The 27,378-nt window shown below is 34.1% G+C and overlaps 4 protein-coding genes and 1 long non-coding RNA gene across 5 annotated transcripts in view; 1 reads left to right on the top strand and 4 right to left on the bottom strand.

The window, feature by feature from the left end:
• Positions 1-27,378, top strand: part of LOC149129112 (uncharacterized) — a 59,090-nt gene that overhangs the window by 7,917 nt on the left and 23,795 nt on the right. The window contains exon 2 of the long non-coding RNA XR_016240443.1: positions 24,669-24,709. This is a non-coding gene — a long non-coding RNA (uncharacterized LOC149129112). The remainder of the gene's footprint in view (positions 1-24,668; positions 24,710-27,378) is intronic.
• On the bottom strand, positions 2,279-7,550 carry LOC149129119 (deoxynucleoside triphosphate triphosphohydrolase SAMHD1-like). The gene has a single exon (XM_089346773.1). The coding sequence runs from the start codon at positions 4,609-4,611 to the stop codon at positions 3,031-3,033; it is 1,581 nt and encodes a 526-aa protein (XP_089202899.1). The 5' UTR covers positions 4,612-7,550; the 3' UTR covers positions 2,279-3,030.
• LOC149129118 (deoxynucleoside triphosphate triphosphohydrolase SAMHD1-like) lies at positions 8,131-10,577 on the bottom strand. Its single transcript, XM_089346769.1, has one exon. It carries the CDS (start codon positions 10,474-10,476, stop codon positions 8,884-8,886), a length of 1,593 nt encoding a protein of 530 aa, XP_089202895.1. The 5' UTR covers positions 10,477-10,577; the 3' UTR covers positions 8,131-8,883.
• Positions 13,992-16,438, bottom strand: LOC149129117 (deoxynucleoside triphosphate triphosphohydrolase SAMHD1-like). Its single transcript, XM_089346768.1, has one exon. It carries the CDS (start codon positions 16,335-16,337, stop codon positions 14,745-14,747), a length of 1,593 nt encoding a protein of 530 aa, XP_089202894.1. The 5' UTR covers positions 16,338-16,438; the 3' UTR covers positions 13,992-14,744.
• Positions 19,854-22,300, bottom strand: LOC149129116 (deoxynucleoside triphosphate triphosphohydrolase SAMHD1-like). Its single transcript, XM_089346771.1, has one exon. The coding sequence runs from the start codon at positions 22,197-22,199 to the stop codon at positions 20,607-20,609; it is 1,593 nt and encodes a 530-aa protein (XP_089202897.1). The 5' UTR covers positions 22,200-22,300; the 3' UTR covers positions 19,854-20,606.

The following is a 27,378-nucleotide window of genomic DNA, read 5'->3' as shown; positions in this document are numbered from 1 at the left end:
TTTTACAGATTTTTACAGATCCAGTGATGGACTGGATCTGTAGTCTTCGAATTAGCTTTCTCCTTTCTGGTTTTGAGAAGCCTAATTTCTCAAGATTAGTATTTAGGCAGTGTGTTACATATCCCAGGCCCCAATAATTACAGGTATAAACCTGAATTTGTAATCTGGATAGTAACTGCAGATTTCTCAATGGTTCAGCATAGGTGGTCTCTTTTTCACTGATTTTCAGCTTTATGTGTTCTAATAAGCACACATAATTTCCACACCAACAGTAATGTAGACTGCCTCTATCTAAAATGAAAAGAAGGCGGCAAAGGCTTAACATCGATCCAAAATGCCTTTGTATGTCGTGTCATATACCTTTGGTAACATCTTGTAATCACCAAGTGTCGTAGCGCATCGCCTGACCAAGTTTGCATACATGAGACTGATATCATCATGAGACTGATATCATCATGAGACTGATATCATCATGAGACTGATATCATCATGAGACTTGGAAAGCAGCTCCTTGAGAAGCATTCCTCACCTGATAACCTTAAATACATGTCCAAAGAAGTCGCACGACTCTACCGCACGTATCATCAGATGAAAAAATGAGTGTATATCAGCAGAAGACTCTGCATGGATATATTAGCAGAAAGATCAGAGATGATAGTAATATTGATCATCAAAACAGTCTATCATGGATCAACAACCGGATTACAACCTCCCACTTTGAAGGTTATATGTTTGCCATCCAGGAACAAGAAACATCAACCAAATACCTGATGCACAAAAGGGACAGAGACGCAGAAAAATCAGCAAAATGTGATAACAGATGGATACTTTGTGGAGTTAACACCAAAGATATTACCTACATCATAAGCAGTTGTCATCAACATAAGATGTCATCACTATATTATCTACCGATGAGACATGGTGTTGTAGCTTGGACACTCTATAATGAGATCCGTGGGAGGGATAACTCTGAAACCAAAGAAATGAGAGCCTACAGTATAGTAGAAGCTATAGCCACTCAAAATAAAAAGAAGTACTGATGGACTGTTCCAGCGAAAACCTCAATAAAATGTAAACATAATAAACATGATAGTAATTTGCGATAGAGAAGAGAAACTGTGTACTGTTGTGAAAATCAGCTGCTCTGAGGATGTGAACATAAAGTTAGAGACCAGTGAAAAAGAAAATACCTAGGCTGAACTAGTAAGGAACCTGCAGAATCAAGTTCAGGCTTATACCGGTTATTGTTTGGGCACTGGGATGTGTAACAAACTGCTCAAATACCAATCTTGAGAAATTAGACTTCTAAAACAAAAACGGAGAAAGCTTATTTGAATATATCTAATTTACTTTTTGCTTTGAAATCTTTTTGCTTTGAATCTTTGAAAGTTTTCAATATACATTTACACTTTGACCAAATCTTAAACAAAATAGTGATGATTTTCCTATATTCTAACATGACTCAATGAGAGGTTATAATTTTTGAAATATTTTGTAATGTGAGGTAAAAATATAAATTATCCAGACATGTTCAGTTGAATATTTCTAATATTTGATTTGAAATTATCTCTGTCGCATTGGCATGAAATATCTGGTGTCACAAATAATATAAGCGATCAGAAAGTGTCTCCGATGTTGGCAGAAAAAAAAAACAGGAAGTGAACTTTGTTGTTATATGAAAAGTCAGCTGACGATTACACCCACTTTTTTTATAACACAACACAACTTTCACTTTACTTAATAAAGCATCTTCAACATCATCAGCAATAACATTTAATAATATCGAGACTATTCATTTTGAAGTTTCTCTACCCAAATGCTTTTCTTGGACAAAATGCCAGCAAATATGAGGAGATGGTCAAGTCGCTCACATCAACACAATGTGCTCAATTAATACTTCTTTTATTGAAACTTTAAGAATTATAGTCACGTCAATCTCGAATAAAATTTGAACGTCATAACACGAATGAAATCCCTTTAACAGTTTTATGCGGCACAGATACAATTCAGCCTACTCTCTGCCTTTCTCTATTCATGAAAAAAGTTATTTCAACAAAAGGACGCCCGACTTATCGACACAATTACTGGTGCATCGAGTGTGTCAATGTGAGTCTGTTAGAGAGTGCGCGTGCATGTATGACAACCAACCACACACAAAAAATTATCTAATTCTCATATACATTTTTAATGATACACAATGAAATTATATATTTTCAAAGTAAGGAAATATATGATAAAATTTAAAGAAATCGAAGAGAAAACAAAACAAAAAAAAATCGATGGTTAATTTACAAAAAAATTATTGCACGTTTATTATTTCTAACATTTGAATCTTACAAAAGTTTCAATATACATTTACACTTTTAAACTTTTACCAAATCTTAAACAAAAAAGTGATGGTTTTCCCATATTCTTAACATGACTCAATGAGAGGTTATAATTTTTGAAAGTAAGAAAATATATGTTAAAATTTAAAGAAATCGAAGACTAGACAATATTTCTAGTAGAAAAGTAAAAAAAACATAGTTAATTTAGGAAAAAAGTGCTGTTCGCTTAATATTTCTAGCCTTTGAATTTAAAAATAGTTTCAAGATGTTTTTAAAATTTTAAACTTTTACCAAATTTTAAGCAAAGAATGAATCTTTCTCATATGTTTCTTTCGTGACTCAATGAGAGGATTTAATTTATAAGTAAGGAAATATATGTTAATTTTTTTTTTCAAAACCTTAAAAATTTTCTTAAAAGTAAATATTTCCGATCAAAAAGTTCTTTTAATTTAGAATAGAGAATGTTGTCCAATTAGTATTTTTAAGCTTTCAATGTTTGAATAGTTTCAATATATTTTTATAATTTTAATTTTTTGCCAAGTGTCATTACTCATCTCACAAGTTGTCTATGATTTTGTTTTCTTTCATTGGTTATATTCGATCTGATTTTTTTTTTTTGTTATTGATCTCTCTCTTGAATATTGTCTCCGCTTTTTTTTTCTTTTGGTTTCGTTAATTGTTTCTTCTTTTAGTTACAATTTCCTTACAAATTCATTCCAAAGCAATGACTGGTTTTCATTTGAAATTTCTTTGGCAGAAAAAGCATATTTTCCAGTTCTTCAGTTGTTTTGTCGTTAAGTTTGCTTCCATCTTTCCTATAAAATGGTATTTTCAATAGTGGGTTATCTTTTTTAGCTCCATAGTCAAAACGGGCTATGCAGATCTTGTCTGTTTCCATGACTGAAACCCGGTCTGTGCTGTTTATTATTTCATTGATGCTACCCGTGATTGTGCCCTCGATATTGCCCTGCATGTTGCTCTCCGATCTGTCCAAGATTTCACCATGAAGTGTGCCCTTGATATCGCCCTTCATTTTACTCTCCGATGTGCGCAAGATATTATATTCGATACTGCCCTTGATCGTATTGCCCTCAAATATTTCTCGCTCTATTGTACCCTCGGTCGTTTTCTCGATTTCGCCAACGATTGTGCACTTGATCTGCTTCAGTTTCTTATCCTTGATTGCTTCCCTGAATGTGCCCTGTTCTCTACAATCGGCCCGAAATTTGGCATCGATTCTCCTCTTCCTTGTATTTCTCCTCGTATCACTGTCTTCGAATGTGCCCGTGATTGTGCCCTCGATTGTGTCTGTGACGGTGCCTTTGTATGCAAAAGACCGACCGATTATAGCCTTCAGTTTTTTCTGGGCGTCTTCGAGACATTCACTCCCCTCACACTTTAACATCTCCTCCAAAATACTATCAGTAAAATAAGTAAATTTCTTCATATCGTCCACCCTCTCGAAAATTGCGAGGTGTTTATCTGCGGAATTGAAAGCATCGCCAAGTAGTTTATTAAGCAGGAGAACAGTTTTGTGCTGGTAAGCCGTGTTATGTAGTCGATATCGTGAATAAAACATATCATAGAAATTTTTAAGCGTTTTGTCTCTGTAGCATAGCGTGCCATCTATTACTTTGGACATTTTCAGCATTCTTTCGTGATCAAAGGATGTTCCAATGCCAAGAAAATGGGAATCTCTCGCCAGATAATCCCATTTGTCAACGTCAATGTTATAGAAATTATTGCTGACAATTTGGTAAAAGAAATTTGACTTCTTAGACTTCCTTTGTTCACCAATAATAATATCTTTTATGAAATCAATTTCATCAGTCTCAAGTTTGTTTTTAATATATGTGTTCTTTCCAAGAAGATGATCCAACATATAACACGATGCCTTTTCATGTTTCCATTTATTATCTTCTCCTCGAGTTTCATTAATAATACCTTCAAAGGCATGCGAAAAAGGTGCATGTCCTAAATCGTGGCACAAACCAGCAATTTCAACACATAGTATATCTCTATCAGTTATACCCAAATTGGAATCTTGCTGCTTAAGATGGCGAATCATTTTCCCAGCTAGATGACATGTCCCCAGACAATGCTCGAATCTATTATGCGAAGCTGATGGATAAACATAATAACACAAACCTAGTTGTTTGATATTACGTAATCTCTGAAATTGTATTGTATTGATAATCTCTACACAGAGTGGTGGCAACTCCATAGATCCATGAATAGCGTCCTGAAAAACCTGATCCGAACTTGTATCGTTTGCGTTAGGCATTATAAAATTGTTAGGAATATATCTAACTTACTTTTTGTTTGTCGTTTATGTTGCTGGAGGTGGTTTAGTTGTTGTTGTGCTTGTTAGTTTTGTAATGTGGAGTAGAAATATAAATTATCGTTGTTTTTATATGAAAAGTCAGCTGACGACTACACCCACTTCTTAATGACACAACACAACTTTCACTTTACTTAATAAAGCATTTTCAACATCACCAGCAATAACATTTAATAATATCGAGTAGTAGTAGTAGTAGTAGTAGTAGTAGTAGTAGTAGTAGTAGTAGTAGTAGTAGTAGCAGTAGTAGTAGTATTAGTAGTAGTAGTAGTCGTAGTAGTAGTAGTAGTAGTAGTAGTATCACATTCGTAGTTACTGCGCAGAAAAACCGTACTTTTCCAATATGTATACGTGTGTGCATGTGTATGTATGTGTGTGTATGTGCGTGCGTGCGTGCGTGCGTGTGTGCGTGTGTGTGTGTGTGTGTTTGTGTGTGTGTGTGTGTATGTGTGTGTGTGTGTGTGTGTGTGTGTGTGTGTGTGTTTGACTGAATAGATGTATTTAAATATATGCGTGTTAAGTTCGAACGAGCAAATGTAGTGTCGTTGGAATTTTCTTTAGAATACCAGCAATAACATCACTCCTCAAATTTACAGTTGCAGCAAGAACTACAACAACAACAATAAAAGCAAATCTTACATCAGTTAAGAAACTACAAAATTATATTATCGTTGCCTTTGGAAAATAGAACGAATATTATTTTCTGGATATTAATAAAATAAAACATCTTCACAGATGACGTGGATTAGCTTTCGTAAAACAGAAATTTCAGTTACTTTCAATTTCTTAAAAGACCACATAAATGTATAACAGAAGTTATGGCTTAGACATGGTGTACTTCATATGGAAGTATATTGAGAAGTCAAACGTCTTCAGAAATCTTGATATAAATCTTTTAGATCACAAACTGACGGATAATGTTTGGTTATTCGTTACACTATTGTCGCGCGTCATCTAGAATATTAGTGTTAATCTAGTAGTCAGTAGTTAATGCTGTTTATTTCTCACCCTCTGCTAGATTCCAATGCGTATATCCTGTTTGTAAAACAACAACGAAGTAAGATAAATACAACAAAAGTAATATAACGAGTTGTCTCCTTCAATATAATTACAAGATTAAGGGAGACTATTTATTCTGAAGTTTATCTATATCAACACGATGTTGATTACACGATATAGTAACGTCAATCTCGAATAAAATTTGAACGTCATAACACGAATGAAATCCCTTTAACAGTTTTATGCGGCACAGATACAATTCAGCCTACTCTCTGCTTTTCTCTATTCATGAAAGAAGTTATTTCAACAAAAGGACGCCCGACTTATCGACACAACTACTGGTGCTTCGAGTGTGTCAATGTGAGTCTGTTAGAGAGTGCGCGTGCATGTATGAAAACCAATCACACACACAAAAAATTCTCTACTTCTCATATACATTTTTAATGATACACAATGAAATTATATATTTTCAAAGTATGGAAATATATGATAAAATTTTTTAAAAATCGAAATGAAGAAAGAAAAAAAAACATCAATGGTTAATTTAGAAAAAAATTATTGCACGTTTATTATTTCTAACATTTGAATCTTAGAAAAGTTTCTATATACATTTACACTTTTAAACTTTTACCAAATCTTAAACAAAAATGTGATGATTTTTCAATATTCTAACATGACTCAATGAGAGGTTATAATTTTGTAATGTTTTGTAATGTGGGGTAAAAATATAAATTATCCAGATATATTTAGTTGAATATCTCTAATATTTGATTTGAAATTATCTCAGTCGCATTGACATGAAATATCTGGTGTCACAAATAATATAAGCGATCAGAAAGTGTCTCCGATGTTGGCAGGACAAAAACAGGAAGTGAACTTTGTTGTTATATGAAAAGTCAGCTGACGACTACACCCACTTTTTTTTATAACACAACACAACTTTCACTTTACTTAATAAAGCATCTTCAACATCATCAGCAATAACATTTAATAATATCGAATAGTAGTAGTAGTAGTAGTAGTAGTAGTAGTAGTAGTAGTAGTAGTAGTAGTAGTAGTAGTAGTAGTAGTAGTTGTAGTAGTTGTAGTAGTAGTAGTAGTAGTTATATTATTAGCGTACAATTATCACATTCGGATTTAACTACAGCGCAGAAAGCCCGATGTTTTCACATAAGTATACGAGTGTGCATGTGTATGTAAGTATGTGTGTGTGTGTGTGTATGTGAATGCACGTGTGAGTGTTGTGTGTGTGTGTGTGTGTGTGTGTGTGTGTGTGTGTGTGTGTGTGTTTGTGTGTGTGTGAATGAATAGATGTAGGTAAATGTATGCGTGTAAAGTTGGAACAAGGCAAATATAGTGTCGTTAGAATTTTCTCTAGAATACCAGCAATAACATCACTCCTCTGAAAAATCAACAGTAGCAGCAAGAACTACAACAATAAAAACAAATCCTACATCAGTTAAGAAACTACGAAATTATATAATCAATACCTTTGGAAAATAGAACGAATATTATTTTCTGGATATTAATAAAAGAGAACATGTTCACAGATGACGTAGATTAGCTTTCGTAAAACAGAATCTTCAGTTACTTTCATTTTCTTAAAGGAAAACATAAATGTATAACAGAAGTTATGGCTTAGACATGGTGTACTTCATATGGAAGTATATTGAGAAGCCAAGCGTCTTCAGAAATCTTGATATAAATCTTCTAGATCAGGTGAAATATATTTGGTACATATTTGACCTCTACAAACTGACCTATATGTTTGGTTACTCGCTACACTATTGTCGCGCCTCATCTACAATATTAGTGTAAATCTAGTAGTCAGTAGTTAATGCTGTTTATTTCTCACCCACTGCAAGATTACAATGCGTATATCCTGTTTGTAAAACAACAACGAAGGGAGATAAATAAAACAAAAGTAATATAACGAGTTATCTCCTTCAATATCATTACAAGATTAAGGGAGACTATTCATTTTGAAGTTTCTCTACCCAAATGCTTTTCTTGGACAAAATGCCAGCAAATATGAGGAGATGGTCAAGTCGCTCACATCAACACAATGTGCTCAATTAATACTTCTTTTATTGAAACTTTAAGAATTATAGTCACGTCAATCTCGAATAAAATTTGAACGTCATAACACGAATGAAATCCCTTTAACAGTTTTATGCGGCACAGATACAATTCAGCCTACTCTCTGCCTTTCTCTATTCATGAAAAAAGTTATTTCAACAAAAGGACGCCCGACTTATCGACACAATTACTGGTGCATCGAGTGTGTCAATGTGAGTCTGTTAGAGAGTGCGCGTGCATGTATGACAACCAACCACACACAAAAAATTATCTAATTCTCATATACATTTTTAATGATACACAATGAAATTATATATTTTCAAAGTAAGGAAATATATGATAAAATTTAAAGAAATCGAAGAGAAAACAAAACAAAAAAAAATCGATGGTTAATTTACAAAAAAATTATTGCACGTTTATTATTTCTAACATTTGAATCTTACAAAAGTTTCAATATACATTTACACTTTTAAACTTTTACCAAATCTTAAACAAAAAAGTGATGGTTTTCCCATATTCTTAACATGACTCAATGAGAGGTTATAATTTTTGAAAGTAAGAAAATATATGTTAAAATTTAAAGAAATCGAAGACTAGACAATATTTCTAGTAGAAAAGTAAAAAAAACATAGTTAATTTAGGAAAAAAGTGCTGTTCGCTTAATATTTCTAGCCTTTGAATTTAAAAATAGTTTCAAGATGTTTTTAAAATTTTAAACTTTTACCAAATTTTAAGCAAAGAATAAATCTTTCTCATATGTTTCTTTCGTGACTCAATGAGAGGATTTAATTTATAAGTAAGGAAATATATGTTAATTTTTTTTTTCAAAACCTTAAAGATTTTCTTAAAAGTAAATATTTCCGATCAAAAAGTTCTTTTAATTTAGAATAGAGAATGTTGTCCAATTAGTATTTTTAAGCTTTCAATGTTTGAATAGTTTCAATATATTTTTATAATTTTAATTTTTTGCCAAGTGTCATTACTCATCTCACAAGTTGTCTATGATTTTGTTTTCTTTCATTGGTTATATTCGATCTGATTTTTTTTTTTTTGTTATTGATCTCTCTCTTGAATATTGTCTCCGCTTTATTTTTCTTTTGGTTTCGTTAATTGTTTCTTCTTTTAGTTACAATTTCCTTACAAATTCATTCCAAAGCAATGACTGGTTTTCATTTGAAATTTCTTTGGCAGAAAAAGCATATTTTCCAGTTCTTCAGTTGTTTTGTCGTTAAGTTTGCTTCCATCTTTCCTATAAAATGGTATTTTCAATAGTGGGTTATCTTTTTTAGCTCCATAGTCAAAACGGGCTATGCAGATCTTGTCTGTTTCCATGACTGAAACCCGGTCTGTGCTGTTTATTATTTCATTGATGCTACCCGTGATTGTGCCCTCGATATTGTCCTGCATGTTGCTCTCCGATCTGTCCAAGATTTCACCATGAAGTGTGCCCTTGATATCGCCCTTCATTTTACTCTCCGATGTGCGCAAGATATTATATTCGATACTGCCCTTGATCGTATTGCCCTCAAATATTTCTCGCTCTATTGTACCCTCGGTCGTTTTCTCGATTTTGCCAACGATTGTGCACTTGATCTGCTTCAGTTTCTTATCCTTGATTGCTTCCCTGAATGTGCCCTGTTCTCTACAATCGGCCCGAAATTTGGCATCGATTCTCCTCTTCCTTGTATTTCTCCTCGTATCACTGTCTTCGAATGTGCCCGTGATTGTGCCCGTGATTGTGCCCTCGATTGTGTCTGTGACGGTGCCTTTGTATGCAAAAGACCGACCGATTATAGCCTTCAGTTTTTTCTGGGCGTCTTCGAGACATTCACTCCCCTCACACTTTAACATCTCCTCCAAAATACTATCAGTAAAATAAGTAAATTTCTTCATATCGTCCACCCTCTCGAAAATTGCGAGGTGTTTATCTGCGGAATTGAAAGCATCGCCAAGTAGTTTATTAAGCAGGAGAACAGTTTTGTGCTGGTAAGCCGTGTTATGTAGTCGATATCGTGAATAAAACATATCATAGAAATTTTTAAGCGTTTTGTCTCTGTAGCATAGCGTGCCATCTATTACTTTGGACATTTTCAGCATTCTTTCGTGATCAAAGGATGTTCCAATGCCAAGAAAATGGGAATCTCTCGCCAGATAATCCCATTTGTCAACGTCAATGTTATAGAAATTATTGCTGACAATTTGGTAAAAGAAATTTGACTTCTTAGACTTCCTTTGTTCACCAATAATAATATCTTTTATGAAATCAATTTCATCAGTCTCAAGTTTGTTTTTAATATATGTGTTCTCTCCAAGAAGATGATCCAACATATAACACGATGCCTTTTCATGTTTCCATTTATTATCTTCTCCTCGAGTTTCATTAATAATACCTTCAAAGGCATGCGAAAAAGGTGCATGTCCTAAATCGTGGCACAAACCAGCAATTTCAACACATAGTATATCTCTATCAGTTATACCCAAATTGGAATCTTGCTGCTTAAGATGGCGAATCATTTTCCCAGCTAGATGACATGTCCCCAGACAATGCTCGAATCTATTATGCGAAGCTGATGGATAAACATAATAACACAAACCTAGTTGTTTGATATTACGTAATCTCTGAAATTGTATTGTATTGATAATCTTTACACAGAGTGGTGGCAACTCCATAGATCCATGAATAGCGTCCTGAAAAACCTGATCCGAACTTGTATCGTTTGCGTTAGGCATTATAAAATTGTTAGGAATATATCTAACTTACTTTTTGCTTGTCGTTTATGTTGCTGGAGGTGGTTTAGTTGTTGTTGTGCTTGTTAGTTTTGTAATGTGGAGTAGAAATATAAATTATCGTTGTTTTTATATGAAAAGTCAGCTGACGACTACACCCACTTCTTAATGACACAACACAACTTTCACTTTACTTAATAAAGCATTTTCAACATCACCAGCAATAACATTTAATAATATCGAGTAGTAGTAGTAGTAGTAGTAGTAGTAGTAGTAGTAGTAGCAGTAGTAGTAGTAGTAGTAGTAGTAGTCGTAGTAGTAGTAGTAGTAGTAGTAGTATCACATTCGTAGTTACTGCGCAGAAAAACCGTACTTTTCCAATATGTATACGTGTGTGCATGTGTATGTATGTGTGTGTATGTGCGTGCGTGCGTGCGTGCGTGTGTGCATGTGTGTGTGTGTGTTTGTGTGTGTGCGTGTGTGTATGTGTGTGTGTGTGTGTGTGTGTGTGTGTGTGTGTGTGTGTGTGTGTGTGTGTGTGTGTGTGTGTTTGACTGAATAGATGTATTTAAATATATGCGTGTTAAGTTCGAACGAGCAAATGTAGTGTCGTTGGAATTTTCTTTAGAATACCAGCAATAACATCACTCCTCAAATTTACAGTTGCAGCAAGAACTACAACAACAACAATAAAAGCAAATCTTACATCAGTTAAGAAACTACAAAATTATATTATCGTTGCCTTTGGAAAATAGAACGAATATTATTTTCTGGATATTAATAAAATAAAACATCTTCACAGATGACGTGGATTAGCTTTCGTAAAACAGAAATTTCAGTTACTTTCAATTTCTTAAAAGACCACATAAATGTATAACAGAAGTTATGGCTTAGACATGGTGTACTTCATATGGAAGTATATTGAGAAGTCAAACGTCTTCAGAAATCTTGATATAAATCTTTTAGATCACAAACTGACGGATAATGTTTGGTTATTCGTTACACTATTGTCGCGCGTCATCTAGAATATTAGTGTTAATCTAGTAGTCAGTAGTTAATGCTGTTTATTTCTCACCCTCTGCTAGATTCCAATGCGTATATCCTGTTTGTAAAACAACAACGAAGTAAGATAAATACAACAAAAGTAATATAACGAGTTGTCTCCTTCAATATAATTACAAGATTAAGGGAGACTATTTATTCTGAAGTTTATCTATATCAACACGATGTTGATTACACGATATAGTAACGTCAATCTCGAATAAAATTTGAACGTCATAACACGAATGAAATCCCTTTAACAGTTTTATGCGGCACAGATACAATTCAGCCTACTCTCTGCTTTTCTCTATTCATGAAAGAAGTTATTTCAACAAAAGGACGCCCGACTTATCGACACAACTACTGGTGCTTCGAGTGTGTCAATGTGAGTCTGTTAGAGAGTGCGCGTGCATGTATGAAAACCAATCACACACACAAAAAATTCTCTACTTCTCATATACATTTTTAATGATACACAATGAAATTATATATTTTCAAAGTATGGAAATATATGATAAAATTTTTTAAAAATCGAAATGAAGAAAGAAAAAAAAACATCAATGGTTAATTTAGAAAAAAATTATTGCACGTTTATTATTTCTAACATTTGAATCTTAGAAAAGTTTCTATATACATTTACACTTTTAAACTTTTACCAAATCTTAAACAAAAATGTGATGATTTTTCAATATTCTAACATGACTCAATGAGAGGTTATAATTTTGTAATGTTTTGTAATGTGGGGTAAAAATATAAATTATCCAGATATATTTAGTTGAATATCTCTAATATTTGATTTGAAATTATCTCAGTCGCATTGACATGAAATATCTGGTGTCACAAATAATATAAGCGATCAGAAAGTGTCTCCGATGTTGGCAGGACAAAAACAGGAAGTGAACTTTGTTGTTATATGAAAAGTCAGCTGACGACTACACCCACTTTTTTTTATAACACAACACAACTTTCACTTTACTTAATAAAGCATCTTCAACATCATCAGCAATAACATTTAATAATATCGAATAGTAGTAGTAGTAGTAGTAGTAGTAGTAGTAGTAGTAGTAGTAGTAGTAGTAGTAGTAGTAGTTGTAGTAGTTGTAGTAGTAGTAGTAGTAGTTATATTATTAGCGTACAATTATCACATTCGGATTTAACTACAGCGCAGAAAGCCCGATGTTTTCACATAAGTATACGAGTGTGCATGTGTATGTAAGTATGTGTGTGTGTGTGTGTATGTGAATGCACGTGTGAGTGTTGTGTGTGTGTGTGTGTGTGTGTGTGTGTGTGTGTGTGTGTGTGTTTGTGTGTGTGTGAATGAATAGATGTAGGTAAATGTATGTGTGTAAAGTTGGAACAAGGCAAATATAGTGTCGTTAGAATTTTCTCTAGAATACCAGCAATAACATCACTCCTCTGAAAAATCAACAGTAGCAGCAAGAACTACAACAATAAAAACAAATCCTACATCAGTTAAGAAACTACGAAATTATATAATCAATACCTTTGGAAAATAGAACGAATATTATTTTCTGGATATTAATAAAAGAGAACATGTTCACAGATGACGTAGATTAGCTTTCGTAAAACAGAATCTTCAGTTACTTTCATTTTCTTAAAGGAAAACATAAATGTATAACAGAAGTTATGGCTTAGACATGGTGTACTTCATATGGAAGTATATTGAGAAGCCAAGCGTCTTCAGAAATCTTGATATAAATCTTCTAGATCAGGTGAAATATATTTGGTACATATTTGACCTCTACAAACTGACCTATATGTTTGGTTACTCGCTACACTATTGTCGCGCCTCATCTACAATATTAGTGTAAATCTAGTAGTCAGTAGTTAATGCTGTTTATTTCTCACCCACTGCAAGATTACAATGCGTATATCCTGTTTGTAAAACAACAACGAAGGGAGATAAATAAAACAAAAGTAATATAACGAGTTATCTCCTTCAATATCATTACAAGATTAAGGGAGACTATTCATTTTGAAGTTTCTCTACCCAAATGCTTTTCTTGGACAAAATGCCAGCAAATATGAGGAGATGGTCAAGTCGCTCACATCAACACAATGTGCTCAATTAATACTTCTTTTATTGAAACTTTAAGAATTATAGTCACGTCAATCTCGAATAAAATTTGAACGTCATAACACGAATGAAATCCCTTTAACAGTTTTATGCGGCACAGATACAATTCAGCCTACTCTCTGCCTTTCTCTATTCATGAAAAAAGTTATTTCAACAAAAGGACGCCCGACTTATCGACACAATTACTGGTGCATCGAGTGTGTCAATGTGAGTCTGTTAGAGAGTGCGCGTGCATGTATGACAACCAACCACACACAAAAAATTATCTAATTCTCATATACATTTTTAATGATACACAATGAAATTATATATTTTCAAAGTAAGGAAATATATGATAAAATTTAAAGAAATCGAAGAGAAAACAAAACAAAAAAAAATCGATGGTTAATTTACAAAAAAATTATTGCACGTTTATTATTTCTAACATTTGAATCTTACAAAAGTTTCAATATACATTTACACTTTTAAACTTTTACCAAATCTTAAACAAAAAAGTGATGGTTTTCCCATATTCTTAACATGACTCAATGAGAGGTTATAATTTTTGAAAGTAAGAAAATATATGTTAAAATTTAAAGAAATCGAAGACTAGACAATATTTCTAGTAGAAAAGTAAAAAAAACATAGTTAATTTAGGAAAAAAGTGCTGTTCGCTTAATATTTCTAGCCTTTGAATTTAAAAATAGTTTCAAGATGTTTTTAAAATTTTAAACTTTTACCAAATTTTAAGCAAAGAATAAATCTTTCTCATATGTTTCTTTCGTGACTCAATGAGAGGATTTAATTTATAAGTAAGGAAATATATGTTAATTTTTTTTTTCAAAACCTTAAAGATTTTCTTAAAAGTAAATATTTCCGATCAAAAAGTTCTTTTAATTTAGAATAGAGAATGTTGTCCAATTAGTATTTTTAAGCTTTCAATGTTTGAATAGTTTCAATATATTTTTATAATTTTAATTTTTTGCCAAGTGTCATTACTCATCTCACAAGTTGTCTATGATTTTGTTTTCTTTCATTGGTTATATTCGATCTGATTTTTTTTTTTTTGTTATTGATCTCTCTCTTGAATATTGTCTCCGCTTTATTTTTCTTTTGGTTTCGTTAATTGTTTCTTCTTTTAGTTACAATTTCCTTACAAATTCATTCCAAAGCAATGACTGGTTTTCATTTGAAATTTCTTTGGCAGAAAAAGCATATTTTCCAGTTCTTCAGTTGTTTTGTCGTTAAGTTTGCTTCCATCTTTCCTATAAAATGGTATTTTCAATAGTGGGTTATCTTTTTTAGCTCCATAGTCAAAACGGGCTATGCAGATCTTGTCTGTTTCCATGACTGAAACCCGGTCTGTGCTGTTTATTATTTCATTGATGCTACCCGTGATTGTGCCCTCGATATTGTCCTGCATGTTGCTCTCCGATCTGTCCAAGATTTCACCATGAAGTGTGCCCTTGATATCGCCCTTCATTTTACTCTCCGATGTGCGCAAGATATTATATTCGATACTGCCCTTGATCGTATTGCCCTCAAATATTTCTCGCTCTATTGTACCCTCGGTCGTTTTCTCGATTTTGCCAACGATTGTGCACTTGATCTGCTTCAGTTTCTTATCCTTGATTGCTTCCCTGAATGTGCCCTGTTCTCTACAATCGGCCCGAAATTTGGCATCGATTCTCCTCTTCCTTGTATTTCTCCTCGTATCACTGTCTTCGAATGTGCCCGTGATTGTGCCCGTGATTGTGCCCTCGATTGTGTCTGTGACGGTGCCTTTGTATGCAAAAGACCGACCGATTATAGCCTTCAGTTTTTTCTGGGCGTCTTCGAGACATTCACTCCCCTCACACTTTAACATCTCCTCCAAAATACTATCAGTAAAATAAGTAAATTTCTTCATATCGTCCACCCTCTCGAAAATTGCGAGGTGTTTATCTGCGGAATTGAAAGCATCGCCAAGTAGTTTATTAAGCAGGAGAACAGTTTTGTGCTGGTAAGCCGTGTTATGTAGTCGATATCGTGAATAAAACATATCATAGAAATTTTTAAGCGTTTTGTCTCTGTAGCATAGCGTGCCATCTATTACTTTGGACATTTTCAGCATTCTTTCGTGATCAAAGGATGTTCCAATGCCAAGAAAATGGGAATCTCTCGCCAGATAATCCCATTTGTCAACGTCAATGTTATAGAAATTATTGCTGACAATTTGGTAAAAGAAATTTGACTTCTTAGACTTCCTTTGTTCACCAATAATAATATCTTTTATGAAATCAATTTCATCAGTCTCAAGTTTGTTTTTAATATATGTGTTCTCTCCAAGAAGATGATCCAACATATAACACGATGCCTTTTCATGTTTCCATTTATTATCTTCTCCTCGAGTTTCATTAATAATACCTTCAAAGGCATGCGAAAAAGGTGCATGTCCTAAATCGTGGCACAAACCAGCAATTTCAACACATAGTATATCTCTATCAGTTATACCCAAATTGGAATCTTGCTGCTTAAGATGGCGAATCATTTTCCCAGCTAGATGACATGTCCCCAGACAATGCTCGAATCTATTATGCGAAGCTGATGGATAAACATAATAACACAAACCTAGTTGTTTGATATTACGTAATCTCTGAAATTGTATTGTATTGATAATCTTTACACAGAGTGGTGGCAACTCCATAGATCCATGAATAGCGTCCTGAAAAACCTGATCCGAACTTGTATCGTTTGCGTTAGGCATTATAAAATTGTTAGGAATATATCTAACTTACTTTTTGCTTGTCGTTTATGTTGCTGGAGGTGGTTTAGTTGTTGTTGTGCTTGTTAGTTTTGTAATGTGGAGTAGAAATATAAATTATCGTTGTTTTTATATGAAAAGTCAGCTGACGACTACACCCACTTCTTAATGACACAACACAACTTTCACTTTACTTAATAAAGCATTTTCAACATCACCAGCAATAACATTTAATAATATCGAGTAGTAGTAGTAGTAGTAGTAGTAGTAGTAGTAGTAGTAGCAGTAGTAGTAGTAGTAGTAGTAGTAGTCGTAGTAGTAGTAGTAGTAGTAGTAGTATCACATTCGTAGTTACTGCGCAGAAAAACCGTACTTTTCCAATATGTATACGTGTGTGCATGTGTATGTATGTGTGTGTATGTGCGTGCGTGCGTGCGTGCGTGTGTGCATGTGTGTGTGTGTGTTTGTGTGTGTGCGTGTGTGTATGTGTGTGTGTGTGTGTGTGTGTGTGTGTGTGTGTGTGTGTGTGTGTGTGTGTGTGTGTGTGTGTGTTTGACTGAATAGATGTATTTAAATATATGCGTGTTAAGTTCGAACGAGCAAATGTAGTGTCGTTGGAATTTTCTTTAGAATACCAGCAATAACATCACTCCTCAAATTTACAGTTGCAGCAAGAACTACAACAACAACAATAAAAGCAAATCTTACATCAGTTAAGAAACTACAAAATTATATTATCGTTGCCTTTGGAAAATAGAACGAATATTATTTTCTGGATATTAATAAAATAAAACATCTTCACAGATGACGTGGATTAGCTTTCGTAAAACAGAAATTTCAGTTACTTTCAATTTCTTAAAAGACCACATAAATGTATAACAGAAGTTATGGCTTAGACATGGTGTACTTCATATGGAAGTATATTGAGAAGTCAAACGTCTTCAGAAATCTTGATATAAATCTTTTAGATCACAAACTGACGGATAATGTTTGGTTATTCGTTACACTATTGTCGCGCGTCATCTAGAATATTAGTGTTAATCTAGTAGTCAGTAGTTAATGCTGTTTATTTCTCACCCTCTGCTAGATTCCAATGCGTATATCCTGTTTGTAAAACAACAACGAAGTAAGATAAATACAACAAAAGTAATATAACGAGTTGTCTCCTTCAATATAATTACAAGATTAAGGGAGACTATTTATTCTGAAGTTTATCTATATCAACACGATGTTGATTACACGATATAGTAACGTCAATCTCGAATAAAATTTGAACGTCATAACACGAATGAAATCCCTTTAACAGTTTTATGCGGCACAGATACAATTCAGCCTACTCTCTGCTTTTCTCTATTCATGAAAGAAGTTATTTCAACAAAAGGACGCCCGACTTATCGACACAACTACTGGTGCTTCGAGTGTGTCAATGTGAGTCTGTTAGAGAGTGCGCGTGCATGTATGAAAACCAATCACACACACAAAAAATTCTCTACTTCTCATATACATTTTTAATGATACACAATGAAATTATATATTTTCAAAGTATGGAAATATATGATAAAATTTTTTAAAAATCGAAATGAAGAAAGAAAAAAAAACATCAATGGTTAATTTAGAAAAAAATTATTGCACGTTTATTATTTCTAACATTTGAATCTTAGAAAAGTTTCTATATACATTTACACTTTTAAACTTTTACCAAATCTTAAACAAAAATGTGATGATTTTTCAATATTCTAACATGACTCAATGAGAGGTTATAATTTTGTAATGTTTTGTAATGTGGGGTAAAAATATAAATTATCCAGATATATTTAGTTGAATATCTCTAATATTTGATTTGAAATTATCTCAGTCGCATTGACATGAAATATCTGGTGTCACAAATAATATAAGCGATCAGAAAGTGTCTCCGATGTTGGCAGGACAAAAACAGGAAGTGAACTTTGTTGTTATATGAAAAGTCAGCTGACGACTACACCCACTTTTTTTTATAACACAACACAACTTTCACTTTACTTAATAAAGCATCTTCAACATCATCAGCAATAACATTTAATAATATCGAATAGTAGTAGTAGTAGTAGTAGTAGTAGTAGTAGTAGTAGTAGTAGTAGTAGTAGTAGTAGTTGTAGTAGTTGTAGTAGTAGTAGTAGTAGTTATATTATTAGCGTACAATTATCACATTCGGATTTAACTACAGCGCAGAAAGCCCGATGTTTTCACATAAGTATACGAGTGTGCATGTGTATGTAAGTATGTGTGTGTGTGTGTGTATGTGAATGCACGTGTGAGTGTTGTGTGTGTGTGTGTGTGTGTGTGTGTGTGTGTGTGTGTGTGTGTGTTTGTGTGTGTGTGAATGAATAGATGTAGGTAAATGTATGTGTGTAAAGTTGGAACAAGGCAAATATAGTGTCGTTAGAATTTTCTCTAGAATACCAGCAATAACATCACTCCTCTGAAAAATCAACAGTAGCAGCAAGAACTACAACAATAAAAACAAATCCTACATCAGTTAAGAAACTACGAAATTATATAATCAATACCTTTGGAAAATAGAACGAATATTATTTTCTGGATATTAATAAAAGAGAACATGTTCACAGATGACGTAGATTAGCTTTCGTAAAACAGAATCTTCAGTTACTTTCATTTTCTTAAAGGAAAACATAAATGTATAACAGAAGTTATGGCTTAGACATGGTGTACTTCATATGGAAGTATATTGAGAAGCCAAGCGTCTTCAGAAATCTTGATATAAATCTTCTAGATCAGGTGAAATATATTTGGTACATATTTGACCTCTACAAACTGACCTATATGTTTGGTTACTCGCTACACTATTGTCGCGCCTCATCTACAATATTAGTGTAAATCTAGTAGTCAGTAGTTAATGCTGTTTATTTCTCACCCACTGCAAGATTACAATGCGTATATCCTGTTTGTAAAACAACAACGAAGGGAGATAAATAAAACAAAAGTAATATAACGAGTTATCTCCTTCAATATCATTACAAGATTAAGGGAGACTATTCATTTTGAAGTTTCTCTACCCAAATGCTTTTCTTGGACAAAATGCCAGCAAATATGAGGAGATGGTCAAGTCGCTCACATCAACACAATGTGCTCAATTAATACTTCTTTTATTGAAACTTTAAGAATTATAGTCACGTCAATCTCGAATAAAATTTGAACGTCATAACACGAATGAAATCCCTTTAACAGTTTTATGCGGCACAGATACAATTCAGCCTACTCTCTGCCTTTCTCTATTCATGAAAAAAGTTATTTCAACAAAAGGACGCCCGACTTATCGACACAATTACTGGTGCATCGAGTGTGTCAATGTGAGTCTGTTAGAGAGTGCGCGTGCATGTATGACAACCAACCACACACAAAAAATTATCTAATTCTCATATACATTTTTAATGATACACAATGAAATTATATATTTTCAAAGTAAGGAAATATATGATAAAATTTAAAGAAATCGAAGAGAAAACAAAACAAAAAAAAATCGATGGTTAATTTACAAAAAAATTATTGCACGTTTATTATTTCTAACATTTGAATCTTACAAAAGTTTCAATATACATTTACACTTTTAAACTTTTACCAAATCTTAAACAAAAAAGTGATGGTTTTCCCATATTCTTAACATGACTCAATGAGAGGTTATAATTTTTGAAAGTAAGAAAATATATGTTAAAATTTAAAGAAATCGAAGACTAGACAATATTTCTAGTAGAAAAGTAAAAAAAACATAGTTAATTTAGGAAAAAAGTGCTGTTCGCTTAATATTTCTAGCCTTTGAATTTAAAAATAGTTTCAAGATGTTTTTAAAATTTTAAACTTTTACCAAATTTTAAGCAAAGAATAAATCTTTCTCATATGTTTCTTTCGTGACTCAATGAGAGGATTTAATTTATAAGTAAGGAAATATATGTTAATTTTTTTTTTCAAAACCTTAAAGATTTTCTTAAAAGTAAATATTTCCGATCAAAAAGTTCTTTTAATTTAGAATAGAGAATGTTGTCCAATTAGTATTTTTAAGCTTTCAATGTTTGAATAGTTTCAATATATTTTTATAATTTTAATTTTTTGCCAAGTGTCATTACTCATCTCACAAGTTGTCTATGATTTTGTTTTCTTTCATTGGTTATATTCGATCTGATTTTTTTTTTTTTGTTATTGATCTCTCTCTTGAATATTGTCTCCGCTTTATTTTTCTTTTGGTTTCGTTAATTGTTTCTTCTTTTAGTTACAATTTCCTTACAAATTCATTCCAAAGCAATGACTGGTTTTCATTTGAAATTTCTTTGGCAGAAAAAGCATATTTTCCAGTTCTTCAGTTGTTTTGTCGTTAAGTTTGCTTCCATCTTTCCTATAAAATGGTATTTTCAATAGTGGGTTATCTTTTTTAGCTCCATAGTCAAAACGGGCTATGCAGATCTTGTCTGTTTCCATGACTGAAACCCGGTCTGTGCTGTTTATTATTTCATTGATGCTACCCGTGATTGTGCCCTCGATATTGTCCTGCATGTTGCTCTCCGATCTGTCCAAGATTTCACCATGAAGTGTGCCCTTGATATCGCCCTTCATTTTACTCTCCGATGTGCGCAAGATATTATATTCGATACTGCCCTTGATCGTATTGCCCTCAAATATTTCTCGCTCTATTGTACCCTCGGTCGTTTTCTCGATTTTGCCAACGATTGTGCACTTGATCTGCTTCAGTTTCTTATCCTTGATTGCTTCCCTGAATGTGCCCTGTTCTCTACAATCGGCCCGAAATTTGGCATCGATTCTCCTCTTCCTTGTATTTCTCCTCGTATCACTGTCTTCGAATGTGCCCGTGATTGTGCCCGTGATTGTGCCCTCGATTGTGTCTGTGACGGTGCCTTTGTATGCAAAAGACCGACCGATTATAGCCTTCAGTTTTTTCTGGGCGTCTTCGAGACATTCACTCCCCTCACACTTTAACATCTCCTCCAAAATACTATCAGTAAAATAAGTAAATTTCTTCATATCGTCCACCCTCTCGAAAATTGCGAGGTGTTTATCTGCGGAATTGAAAGCATCGCCAAGTAGTTTATTAAGCAGGAGAACAGTTTTGTGCTGGTAAGCCGTGTTATGTAGTCGATATCGTGAATAAAACATATCATAGAAATTTTTAAGCGTTTTGTCTCTGTAGCATAGCGTGCCATCTATTACTTTGGACATTTTCAGCATTCTTTCGTGATCAAAGGATGTTCCAATGCCAAGAAAATGGGAATCTCTCGCCAGATAATCCCATTTGTCAACGTCAATGTTATAGAAATTATTGCTGACAATTTGGTAAAAGAAATTTGACTTCTTAGACTTCCTTTGTTCACCAATAATAATATCTTTTATGAAATCAATTTCATCAGTCTCAAGTTTGTTTTTAATATATGTGTTCTCTCCAAGAAGATGATCCAACATATAACACGATGCCTTTTCATGTTTCCATTTATTATCTTCTCCTCGAGTTTCATTAATAATACCTTCAAAGGCATGCGAAAAAGGTGCATGTCCTAAATCGTGGCACAAACCAGCAATTTCAACACATAGTATATCTCTATCAGTTATACCCAAATTGGAATCTTGCTGCTTAAGATGGCGAATCATTTTCCCAGCTAGATGACATGTCCCCAGACAATGCTCGAATCTATTATGCGAAGCTGATGGATAAACATAATAACACAAACCTAGTTGTTTGATATTACGTAATCTCTGAAATTGTATTGTATTGATAATCTTTACACAGAGTGGTGGCAACTCCATAGATCCATGAATAGCGTCCTGAAAAACCTGATCCGAACTTGTATCGTTTGCGTTAGGCATTATAAAATTGTTAGGAATATATCTAACTTACTTTTTGCTTGTCGTTTATGTTGCTGGAGGTGGTTTAGTTGTTGTTGTGCTTGTTAGTTTTGTAATGTGGAGTAGAAATATAAATTATCGTTGTTTTTATATGAAAAGTCAGCTGACGACTACACCCACTTCTTAATGACACAACACAACTTTCACTTTACTTAATAAAGCATTTTCAACATCACCAGCAATAACATTTAATAATATCGAGTAGTAGTAGTAGTAGTAGTAGTAGTAGTAGTAGTAGTAGTAGTAGTAGTAGTCGTAGTAGTAGTAGTAGTAGTAGTAGTATCACATTCGTAGTTACTGCGCAGAAAAACCGTACTTTTCCAATATGTATACGTGTGTGCATGTGTATGTATGTGTGTGTATGTGCGTGCGTGCGTGCGTGCGTGTGTGCATGTGTGTGTGTGTGTTTGTGTGTGTGCGTGTGTGTATGTGTGTGTGTGTGTGTTTGTGTGTGTGTGTGTGTGTGTGTGTGTGTGTGTGTGTGTGTGTGTGTGTGTGTGTGTTTGACTGAATAGATGTATTTAAATATATGCGTGTTAAGTTCGAACGAGCAAATGTAGTGTCGTTGGAATTTTCTTTAGAATACCAGCAATAACATCACTCCTCAAATTTACAGTTGCAGCAAGAACTACAACAACAACAATAAAAGCAAATCTTACATCAGTTAAGAAACTACAAAATTATATTATCGTTGCCTTTGGAAAATAGAACGAATATTATTTTCTGGATATTAATAAAATAAAACATCTTCACAGATGACGTGGATTAGCTTTCGTAAAACAGAAATTTCAGTTACTTTCAATTTCTTAAAAGACCACATAAATGTATAACAGAAGTTATGGCTTAGACATGGTGTACTTCATATGGAAGTATATTGAGAAGTCAAACGTCTTCAGAAATCTTGATATAAATCTTTTAGATCACAAACTGACGGATAATGTTTGGTTATTCGTTACACTATTGTCGCGCGTCATCTAGAATATTAGTGTTAATCTAGTAGTCAGTAGTTAATGCTGTTTATTTCTCACCCTCTGCTAGATTCCAATGCGTATATCCTGTTTGTTTTCCTGCCAGTTTTTTCCATAACACTAGTCAACAAAACTTTGCTACTATTAGTCGAAATAGTGCTCATTGGTAATTTGGGAGCGCTGATTCCGAATCTACAATCATTTTTACTGTAGCACGTCAGGTTTTTGCGCTATCATTGTTATACTCCTACCAAAAATACAATAATGTGATAATTCATGACAAATATAATCAACATGTTAAGCGTAGATTACCGTTATTTGGCATAAGAACAATAGCAACTAGATGGAAAAGTAACTCTAAAACCAATAAAACACAAAACAAAAGTGTAAAGTGAATATTATTTTTATGTTTTTCAAAAATAGCTTTGGCGTCTTCCTTTACGCTTATGTTGCGTGTTCATTTCTCGTTTTAAAAACCAGCAGTAGTCCGTCAGCATGTTTGGTGTAAGTCTGCCTTTGTAGCGGTATTCTAGCTCTTTGATTTGTTGATGAAATCATTCCCCATGCTCATCACTTACATCACCCATATTGGGTGGAAAGAAATCAAGATGAGAGTGGAGAAAATGAATTTTTAGAGACATTCTAGCCCCAAGTTGCTTATAAGCTTTCAAATAATCATTCACAATTTCAACATAGATGATTTTTCATTTTCCAAAAACTTTTGTTTATAAGAGAAACAAACTATTCCTAAGCAGTTTTCTCTAGTGAGGTTAATTTTTCTTGAAAAAGCTCATCATAAATTAGTGTGCGAATTTCTGGTCGATTAAAAACATCAACTTTGATCTTAGCTTCACTCTTCCTAGAAACAAAATGCAGTGCTTTATTCACTTAAACTATTTTTGCTAAAATATGAAGGAGTATTGGAATACTTTTAGCTGCATGAACACGGGTAAGCTCCCGCCGCTTACCCGTGGACCCGTGGACCCGTGGATCCGCGGCCCGGATAGAACACGGTTGGTTTTTTTGGATCATATCACCCGCGTTATAGAGAGGGAGCACTGTAAAACCTAATATCAATAGCCTACTGTGAGGAGAACTTTACTATAACTACAGTGATAACAAAGTAAAATAAATTCTCATCTTATGTGCCAATTTAACAGGTAGCCTACATATCCCTCTATCAGCACTTCTTTTTGTTTCAGTTGAGTATATGAATGAAAATCGAAAGCAAATAGCCTACTATTTTGTCTATATTACCAGTTGGTTGAAAATCTGATGCTGCGAATAACTAAAAAAATACTACGGGTGCTATCTGAAAAGTAATGTCAGATTCGGATTCAGCACACTAAAATTACCCCAAATCAGCTGAAAAAGTTTAAATAGCATGAGAGAATTTTTTTCATTCCACAGTATAATCTGTTCATTTTTGTAATATGTATTTGTAATATTCCTTCATTTACAGCCAGAATACTGAGAAGTTTCAGCGTGCTTTACTTAGGCTACGTAAGTTACAAAATAATTGTTGTTTGTTTATTCTTCTGGAGAAAAGGTTTTTGTGAGATTTTTAAAGTCCATTTTGTTTGTGGGGCTCGGGTTAACCAAGACATTGAAAGGCTGGTTGGTTCCTTCGTCCATTTGGAGCAAAATAATTACTAAAAGTTTTTTCTTCCGAAAAACTTTTTTTTTTTAAATATTAAACGTGGCGGTAATTTTGACATCCAACTAGTGAGAAGGACATATGTCTAGACTAAGAAGAGGCCCGAAAGATAGCCAAGCATCATACGTGGTCCTCTAACGAGTATTCATTATTATCGATTTATATGGGAAAGCAATAACTAAGATGAGCTTCACAAGTGAACCATCAAAAATTCTAAGATTTTAGAAGAGAACGAGGAAGTCATTAGCACAAAATCAACTCCCTACAAAAACTTGTCAGAGTGAAAATTAGGAACAGAGTTGCTGCTCACAATAGAGAAACTAAAAAAGCTTCGCTCCTTCGTCAATTTGGAAGGAGTAAACTCAATAAGAGTTGTGGGAGAGGTAGCAGGGGACACAGATGTTACACTTGCGGTTACTCTAACCAGCAGAGCACTTTCTATCTCCAGACAAAAGGAGTCAAAGCACTATGACTTCAGCACCACCATTACAACAATTCAGCTGTAGTAGCAACACCACAACCAACAGCAACAATAACAGTGGTAAGCAAAGTAGCAGCAATAAAAACATAAAAAACCAAAATCATAACCGGAATATCGAAAGGAATTAACGTCATCCACTTCACAACAGCAACATCCAAAGATATGCAGTCACTCTTAGCGCAACACCCCCAGAGACACAAATGACAAATACTATCCATCAACCAGTCTTTTCATTTCTCAATGATTCTCCCTCAAATGGTGAAGAAAAGGAGGACGGTAAAATGAGACAAAACTCACGGGGCTGGGAGAGAGACGTGTCGAAATGTTGCTGTACATCACAAGAATAGAGGTGATCAACACCATTATAAAAGATACAATAATAAGCAAAGTTGCCAGTCTCACCCAGAAATGGGCTAAGAGGAAAATCCCGTAAGTGTCAGGCAGGAATAGAAAACGCATACACCACTTCCGTTATACATTACCACCTGACCGTTGTATTTTGCTTTAGCTTTCGTCGTCCGCCCAGGTTGAAGCGTCTGTTCTTGTGCAAGGGATACCTTCTATTGCAAGGCTGCCATCTGCTATCAACATTCAGAGCACAAACACTAGGGCTGCGACATCTATATTCTTAAACGGTGAACAGATTTAATTGCTTTTGCCAGACACGTATTTTTACAACTTGTCTCCTAGACGGAGTCGCAGTTCTGGTTCAAGCAAGGATTTATACGAGGTGCATGGTAACTAGAATATTGTTTGCTGCTCACGACAGTTGGACACTGCGGTAGATGGAGCTTCCATACTGGCATTCTTTTGAGGACTACCGATGGTAAAGGATCATGACGTTCTCTGAGAAACTCAGTGTAAATATCAACGCGAATCAAATGATGATTAGTTCCAGAGAGCTTTCGAGCCAGGAACTATGGATAGCCTCCAGGAATTCCTGGTCTAGCAGTATTTCTGATTCAAGGAATGCTCTAGAGACATGAAAGTGTTGTCAGCCATATCTGTCTGAAATACATGCAGAGCGACGAAACCACTTTGTATGTGTATTCGTTTAGAACTCGTACATTGTTAATCTGTTGTCTCAAGCAGGGAATATTTGTCAATCAACCGTGTCTATCATGAAAATATCTTCGCCACCTTTCTTTCACCTGAAAGCGCAAGCATGTTCTTTTGTCTCAGTCGCTGCTCTCTATTTGCGAATCTTGTTTGTTGGAATTTTCTTGCAATTTTTTTGTTACTCTCGCTTTTGCACTTTTACGTATGACACGCAAACGTGTATGTTGTCTTTTTCACTGTCTTTTTCTCACTAAAAACGAAATCATCATCGTCATCCTTATTATCACAAGTAGTAGTAGTAGTAGTAGTAGTAGTAGTAGTAGCGTTCATTGTCTTAGCTGAATGTTATTTTAGGTGCTCCGTAAGTTATTGTTTCCTTAGAGAGCTGTAATTCTTAATTTTATTGTTTCATCTTTTTTAAGAAAATCGAGCTATCAGAAGCTTGTCGACTTCTTTAGTTATTCTTCCGACGGAAAACTAATATTTTTCAATCAAGACAACAATCTCTAAGACGGCTTCCACGTTTTATTTCTAGTGAAGAAAACGAAGAAAAGCGATTGGGAATGTCGCTACAGTCAAAACCTTTTACGCGGTACTACCACTGCAGGAGTAACTAGCAACTATGATAGCAGTGTCAATAGCAACAATAGCAGCCGTAATATTGATGTGTCCCTTAGAGCTGTAGATAGAAGTAAAACTGCCTGACACCCACACAATGAAGAGAGAGAGAGAGAGAGAGAGAGAGAGGGGTAGGGAGAGATAGAGAGAGAGAGAGAGAGAGAGAGAGAGAGAGAGGGGGAGGGAGAGAGAGAGAGAGAGAGAGAGAGAGAGAGAGAGAAAGAAAGAGAGAGAGAGAGAAAGAAAGAGAGAGACAGGGATGGAAATCATTACTGCATTAGTAACAAGTTGAATTAGAAGCAGTTGACCACTGCTACTACATAGTTATAAGCAATGATGCAGCAACAGTAACAACAG

The sequence above is a fragment of the Octopus bimaculoides genome, unplaced genomic scaffold (assembly GCF_046866305.1).
Source record: "Octopus bimaculoides isolate indiv1 unplaced genomic scaffold, ASM4686630v1 contig149, whole genome shotgun sequence".
Lineage (NCBI taxonomy): Eukaryota > Metazoa > Mollusca > Cephalopoda > Octopoda > Octopodidae > Octopus > Octopus bimaculoides.
This window is presented reverse-complemented; position numbering and strand designations above follow the sequence as displayed.